The 7,545-nt window shown below is 46.3% G+C and overlaps 1 protein-coding gene across 3 annotated transcripts in view; it reads left to right on the top strand.

Annotated features, from left to right (window-relative positions):
• LOC121845001 (axin-1-like) overlaps window positions 1-7,545 on the top strand; it is a 29,341-nt gene that overhangs the window by 10,839 nt on the left and 10,957 nt on the right. For all 3 annotated transcript variants that reach the window (XR_006082266.1, XM_042315657.1, XM_042315656.1), the window contains exons 6-9: window positions 1,483-1,626; window positions 1,935-2,031; window positions 4,988-5,125; window positions 6,268-6,643. Coding sequence is in view for 2 of the 3 variants with exons in the window: in XM_042315657.1 (XP_042171591.1) it covers window positions 1,483-1,626; window positions 1,935-2,031; window positions 4,988-5,125; window positions 6,268-6,643 (755 nt within the window). In the remaining variant the exon portion in view is untranslated. The remainder of the gene's footprint in view (window positions 1-1,482; window positions 1,627-1,934; window positions 2,032-4,987; window positions 5,126-6,267; window positions 6,644-7,545) is intronic.

Below are 7,545 nucleotides of genomic sequence, written 5' to 3'. Positions count from 1 at the left end.
CAGTACTTTGTTGAAGCACTTTTGGCAGCGATTACAGCCTCGAGTCTTCTTGGGTATGATGCTTGGCAAATACACCTGTATTTGGGGAGTTTCTCACATTCCTCTTATGTTCTGTCAGGTTGGATAGGGAGTTTTGCTGCACAGCTATTTTCAAGTCTCTCCAGAGATGTTCGATCGGGTTCAAGTCCGGGCTCTGGCTGGGCCACTCAAGGACATTCAGAGACTTATCTCGAAGGCACTCCTGCGTTGTCTTGGCTGTGTGCTTTAGGGTCGTTGTCCTGTTGGAAGGTGAACCTTCGCCCCAGTCTGAGGTCCTGAGTGCTCTGGAGCAGTTTTTCATCAAAGATCTCTCTGTACTTTGCTCTGTTCATATTTCCCTCGATCCTGACTAGTCTCCTAGTCCCTGCCACTGAAAAACATCCCCACAGCATGATGCTGCCACCACCATGCTTCACCGTAGGGATGGTGCCAGGTTTCCTCCAGACATGATGCTTGGTATTCAGGCCAAAGAGTTCAATCTTGGTTTCATCAGACCAGAGAATCTTGTTTCTCATGGTCTGAGTCATTTAAGGTGCCTTTTGGCAAAATCCAAGCTGGCTGTCGTGAGCCTTTTACTGAGTGGCTTCCGCCTGGCAATTCAGTACCATAAAGGCCCTCTGGAAGATTCTCCCATCTCCACAGAGGAACTCTGGAGCTCTGTCAGACTGACCATCGGGTTCTTGGTTACCTCCCAGACCAAGGCCCTTCTCCACTGATTGCTCAGTTTGGCCGGGCTACCAGCTCTAGGAAGAGTCTTGGTGGTTCCAAACTTCTTCCATTTTAGAATGATGGAGGCCACTGTGTTCTTGGGGACCTTCAATGCTGCAGAATGATGGAGGCCACTGTGTTCTTGGGGACCTTCAATGCTGCAGAATGATGGAGGCCACTGTGTTCTTGGGGACCTTCAATGCTGCAGACATTGTTTGGTGCTCTTCCCCAGATCTGTGCCTCGATACAATACTGTCTCGGAGATCTACTGACAATTCCTTCGACCTCATGGCTTGGTTTTTGCTCTGACATTCACTGTCAACTGTGGGACCTTATATTGACAGGTGTGTGCCTTTCCAAATCATGCCCAGTCAATTGAATTTACCACAGGTGGACAACAATCAAGTTGTAGAAACATGTCAAAGATGATCAATGGAAACCAGATGCACCTGAACTCAATTTCAACATGTCATAGCAAAGGGTCTGAATACTTATGTAAATACAGTATTTATATTTTTTGCAAATATTTCTTTAAAATCCTGCTTTTGTCATTATGGGGTATTATGTGTAGATTGATGCGAATTTGGTTATTTAATCAATTTTAGAACAAGGCTGTAACGTAACAAAATGTGGAAAAAGTGAAGGGGTCTGAATACTTTCTGTGTGTCTGTGTGTGTGTGTGTGTGTGCGCGTGTGTGCGCGTGTGTGTGCGTGTGTGTGTGTGTGTGACCTCAGACCATGCAGAGAGCCGGTGGTTAACCCCTACTACGTGAACATGGGTTCTGCTCGCGCCCCGGCAACCAGCGCTAACGACAGTGAACAGCAGAGCTTGTCCAGCGTCTCCGACGGCGACACACTGTCACTGACCGACAGCAGTGTGTGAGTACACACACACACACACTCACTGACCGACAGCAGTGTGTGAGTACACACACACACACATAGACTCTCACTGACCGACAGCAGTGTGTGAGTACACACACACACACGGAAACACACACTCTCACTGACCGACAGCAGTGTGTGAGTACACATGGAAATACACACACACACACACACACACACACACACAGAGAAAAATAAATAAATAAATACAATTTGATTGATTTGACACACACACACGGACACACTGTCATTTTGTTCTTAATACTAACGTGTGTGTGTGTTTGTGTGTGTGTGTGTTGCAGGGACGGTGTTCCACCCTACCGGTATCGTAAACAGCATCGTAGAGAGATGCATGAAAGTGCCAAAGCCAACGGACGTGTGCCCCTACCTCACATACCTGTAAGTAGTATACACACTACACACTACCTCATACCCTACCTCATACCCTACCTCATATACCTGTAAGTAGTATACACACTACACACTACCTCATACCCTACCTCATACCCTACCTCACATACCTGTACGTAGTATACACACTACACACTACCTCATACCCTACCTCACATACCTGTAAGTAGTATACACACTACACACTACCTCATACCCTACCTCATACCCTACCTCACATACCTGTAAGTAGTATACACACTACACACTACCTCATACCCTACCTCACATACCTGTAAGTAGTATACACACTACACACTACCTCATACCCTACCTCACATACCTGTAAGTAGTATACACACTACACCCTACCTCATACCCTACCTCACATACCTGTAAGTAGTATACACACTACACACTACCTCATACCCTACCTCACATACCTGTAAGTAGTATACACACTACACACTACCTCATACCCTACCTCATATACCTGTAAGTAGTATACACCCTACCTCATACCCTACCTCACATACCTGTAAGTAGTATACACACTACACACTACCTCATACCCTACCTCATACCCTACCTCACATACCTGTAAGTAGTATACACACTACACACTACCTCATACCCTACCTCATACCCTACCTCACATACCTGTAAGTAGTATACACACTACACACTACCTCATACCCTACCTCATACCCTACCTCACATACCTGTAAGTAGTATACACACTACACACTACCTCATACCCTACCATACCCTACCTCATACCTGTAAGTAGTATACACACTACACACTACCTCATACCCTACCTCACATACCTGTAAGTAGTATACACACTACACACTACCTCATACCCTACCTCACATACCTGTAAGTAGTATACACACTACACACTACCTCATACCCTACCTCACATACCTGTAAGTAGTATACACACTACACACTACCTCATACCCTACCTCACGTACCTGTAAGTAGTATACACACTACACACTACCTCATACCCTACCTCATACCCTACCTCATATACCTGTAAGTAGTATACACACTACCTCATACCCTACCTCATATACCTGTAAGTAGTATACACACTACCTCATACCCTACCTCATATACCTGTAAGTAGTATACACACTACCTCATACCCTACCTCATATACCTGTAAGTAGTATACACACTACCTCATACCCTACCTCACATACCTGTAAGTAGTATACACACTACACACTACCTCATACCCTACCTCACATACCTGTAAGTAGTATACACACTACACACTACCTCATACCCTACCTCATACCCTACCTCATATACCTGTAAGTAGTATACACACTACCTCATACCCTACCTCATATACCTGTAAGTAGTATACACACTACCTCATACCCTACCTCATATACCTGTAAGTAGTATACACACTACCTCATACCCTACCTCATATACCTGTAAGTAGTATACACACTACCTCATACCCTACCTCATATACCTGTAAGTAGTATACACACTACCTCATACCCTACCTCATATACCTGTAAGTAGTATACACACTTCCTCATACCCTACCTCATATACCTGTAAGTAGTATACACACTACACACTACCTCATACCCTACCTCATATACCTGTAAGTAGTATACACACTACCTCATACCCTACCTCATACCCTAGATGTTCTGTGGTCCTAACGGTAGATCCTGTGAATGATGTTGATCTGATAGATGTTCTGTGGTCCTAACAGTAGACTCTGTGAATGGTGTTGATCTGATAGATGTTCTGTGGTCCTGATAGATGTTCTGTGGTCCTAATGGTAGACTCTGTGAATGACGTTGATCTGATAGTTGTTCTGTGGTCCTAACGATAGACTCTGTGAATGGTGTTGATCTGATAGATGTTCTGTGGTCCTGATAGATGTTCTGTGGTCCTGATAGATGTTCTGTGGTCCTGATAGATGTTCTGTGGTCCTAACGGTAGACTCTGTGAATGATGTTGATCTGATAGATGTTCTGTGGTCCTGATAGATGTTCTGTGGTCCTGGTAGATGTTCTGTGGTCCTAACGGTAGACCCTGTGAATGATGTTGATCTGATAGATGTTCTGTGGTCCTAACAGTAGACCCTGTGAATGATGTTGATCTGGTAGATGTTCTGTGGTCCTGATAGATGTTCTGTGGTTCTAACAGTAGACTCTGTGAATGATGTTGATCTGATAGATGTTCTGTAGTCCTAACAGTAGACCCTGTGAATGATGTTGATCTGATAGATGTTCTGTGGTCCTAACAGTGGACTCTGTGAATGATGTTGATCTGGTAGATGTTCTGTGGTCCTGATAGATGTTCTGTGGTCCTAACAGTAGACTCTGTGAATGATGTTGATCTGATAGATGTTCTGTGGTCCTAACAGTAGACTCTGTGAATGATGTTGATCTGATAGATGTTCTGTGGTCCTGATAGATGTTCTGTGGTCCTAACAGTAGACTCTGTGAATGATGTTGATCTGATAGATGTTCTGTGGTTCTAACAGTAGACCCTGTGAATGATGTTGATCTGATAGATGTTCTGTGGTTCTAACAGTAGACTCTGTGAATGATGTTGATCTGATAGATGTTCTGTGGTTCTAACAGTAGACCCTGTGAATGATGTTGATCTGATAGATGTTCTGTGGTTCTAACAGTAGACTCTGTGAATGATGTTGATCTGATAGATGTTCTGTGGTTCTGATAGATGTTCTGTGGTCCTAACAGTAGACTCTGTGAATGATGTTGATCTGATAGATGTTCTGTGGTTCTGATAGATGTTCTGTGGTCCTAACAGTAGACCCTGTGAATGATGTTGATCTGATAGATGTTCTGTGGTCCTAACAGTAGACCCTGTGAATGATGTTGATCTGGTAGATGTTCTGTGGTTCTAACAGTAGACTCTGTGAATGATGTTGATCTGATAGATGTTCTGTGTCTAGCGTACGTACCGTGTACCAAAGGATGTCCACGTTGAGCCGGAGAGGTTTGCTGTTGACCTCATCAGTCGACTGGAGGCAGTTCTGAGAGAGAGAGAAGCACAGGAGAGACTGGAGGAGAGACTGAAGAGGGTCAGACTGGTACGTACTGGGAGGGTGTGTGTGTGACGTATCTGTGACGTGTGCGAGGTTTGGATGTGTGTGTGTGTGTGTGTGTGGTTTGGACGTGTGCGTGGTTTGGATGTGTGTGTGTGTGTGTGTGTGTGTGTGACGTGTGCGTGGTTTGGATGTGTGTGTGTGACGTGTGCGTGGTTTGGATGTGGTTTGGATGTGTGTGTGACGTGTGCGTGGTTTGGATGTGTGTGTGTGTGTGTGTGCGTGGTTTGTGTGTGTGTGTGACGTGTGCGTGGTTTGGATGTGTGTGTGTGTGTGACGTGTGCGTGGTTTGGATGTGTGTGTGTGTGTGTGTGTGCGTGGTGGTTGGATGTGTGTGTGTGTGTGTGACGTATGTGTGACGTGTGCGGTTTGGATGTGTGTGTGTGTGACGTGTGCGTGGTTTGGATGTGTGTGTGTGTGTGTGTGACGTGTGCGTGGTTTGGATGTGTGTGTGTGTGTGTGACGTGTGCGTGGTTTGGATGTGTGTGTGTGTGTGACGTGTGCGTGGTTTGGTGTGTGTGTGTGTGTGTGTGACGTGTGCGTGGTTTGGATGTGTGTGTGTGTGTGTGTGTGGTGTTTGGATGTGTGTGTGTGACGTGTGCGTGGTTTGGATGTGTGTGTGTGTGTGTGACGTGCGTGGTTTGGATGACGTGTGCGTGTGCGAGGTTTGGATGTGTGTGTGTGTGACGTGTACGTGGTTTGGATGTGTGTGTGTGTGTGTGTGACGTGTGCGTGGTTTGGATGTGTGTGTGTGTGACGTGTGCATGGTTTGGATGTGTGTGTGTGTGACGTGTGCGTGGTTTGGATGTGTGTGTGTGACGTGTGCGTGGTGTGGTTTGGATGTGTGTGTGTGACGTATCTGTGGTTTGGATGTGTGTGTGTGACGTGTGCGTGGTTTGGATGTGTGACGTGTGCGTGGTTTGGATGTGTGTGTGTGTGACGTGTACGTGGTTTGGATGTGTGTGTGTGACGTATCTGTGGTTTGGATGTGTGTGTGTGTGTGTGACGTGTGCGTGGTTTGGATGTGTGTGTGTGCGTGGTTTGGATGGTAATCATCCCACACACACACACACTAACCTGCTTCTCCTCTAACCCCGCCCCTTCTTTCCTCTCCTGCTCTGTGATAGGAGGAGGAGGGTGACGATGCCGACGTCTCCATGGTAAACTCCCTCCCCCCCTACGGCAACAAGCCCCTCCCCCCCTCCACCTCGTCCCTCTACCCCCACTACGGGTCCCGTTATTCAGAGACCTCGTACAACGGTGTTCTGGCGCTACAGGACGCGCACGAGGAGAACCCGGAGGCCATCTTGGACGAACACGTGCAGAGAGTGATGGAGACGCCGGGGTGTCAGTCACCAGGCACCGGGAGACACTCGCCCAAGTCCCGCTCCCCTGACGGAGGGGTGTACCCTCCACCTCACTCTGGGAGAACCCAGTGGCCTCTAGGGGTGAAAGGTCACAAGCCAGGAGCCAAGGGAGGGGATCCAACGGGGATGGGAGCAGGTATGTTGTTGTCTTTATTTATCCAGGTTAGTCTCAATGATAAACATCTTCGAGTGTTGTTGTCGTCTTTATTTATCCAGGTTAGTCTCAATGATAAACCTCTTCTAATATTATTTATCCAGGTTAGTCTCAATGATAAACCTCTTCTAATATTATTTATCCAGGTTAGTCTCAATGATAAACCTCTTCTAGTGTTGTTGTTGTCTTTATTTATCCAGGTTAGTCTCTTTTTACATCTTTTATTTTTTATTTTAATTTTTTAGCCCTTTTTTCTCCCCAATTTCGTGGTATCCAATTGTTTTAGTAGCTACTATCTTGTCTCATCGCTACAACTCTCGTACGGGCTCGGGAGAGACGAAGGTTGAGAGTCATGCGTCCTCCGATACACAACCCAACCATGCTGCACTGCTTCTTAACACAGCGCGCATCCAACCCGGAAGCCAGCCGCACCAATGTGCCGGAGGAAACACTGTGCACCTGGCAACCTTGGTCGTTGGTGCGCGATGGTCGACCAAGATTGTTTTTTTAGTCGAACAGTGACAAATATATCTAAAAAATAAAATGTATGGCACACAAGACACCCGTCTGATTCACACCCGTCTGATTCACACCCGTCTGATTCACACCCGTCTGATTCACACCTGTCTTAGTGGACAGAAGAGGACTGGCCACCCCTCAGAGCCTGGTTCCTCTCTAGGTTTCTTCCTAGGTTCTGGCCTTTCTAGTGAGTTTTTCCTAGCCACCGTGCTTCTACACCTGCATTGCTTGCTGTTTGGGGTTTTAGACTGGGTTTCTGGACAGCACATTGTGACATCAGCTGATGTAAGAAGGGTTTTATAAATACATTTAATTGATTGACTCGTCCATTGGCGGAGGCCTGCCTGGGTGGACTCGTCCATTGG

This window comes from Oncorhynchus tshawytscha, unplaced genomic scaffold (genome assembly GCF_018296145.1).
Source record: "Oncorhynchus tshawytscha isolate Ot180627B unplaced genomic scaffold, Otsh_v2.0 Un_scaffold_3215_pilon_pilon, whole genome shotgun sequence".
NCBI classification, from domain to species: Eukaryota; Metazoa; Chordata; class Actinopteri; order Salmoniformes; family Salmonidae; genus Oncorhynchus; species Oncorhynchus tshawytscha.
Note: the sequence above shows the minus strand (reverse complement) of the source record. Positions and strands in the feature narration are given on the sequence as shown.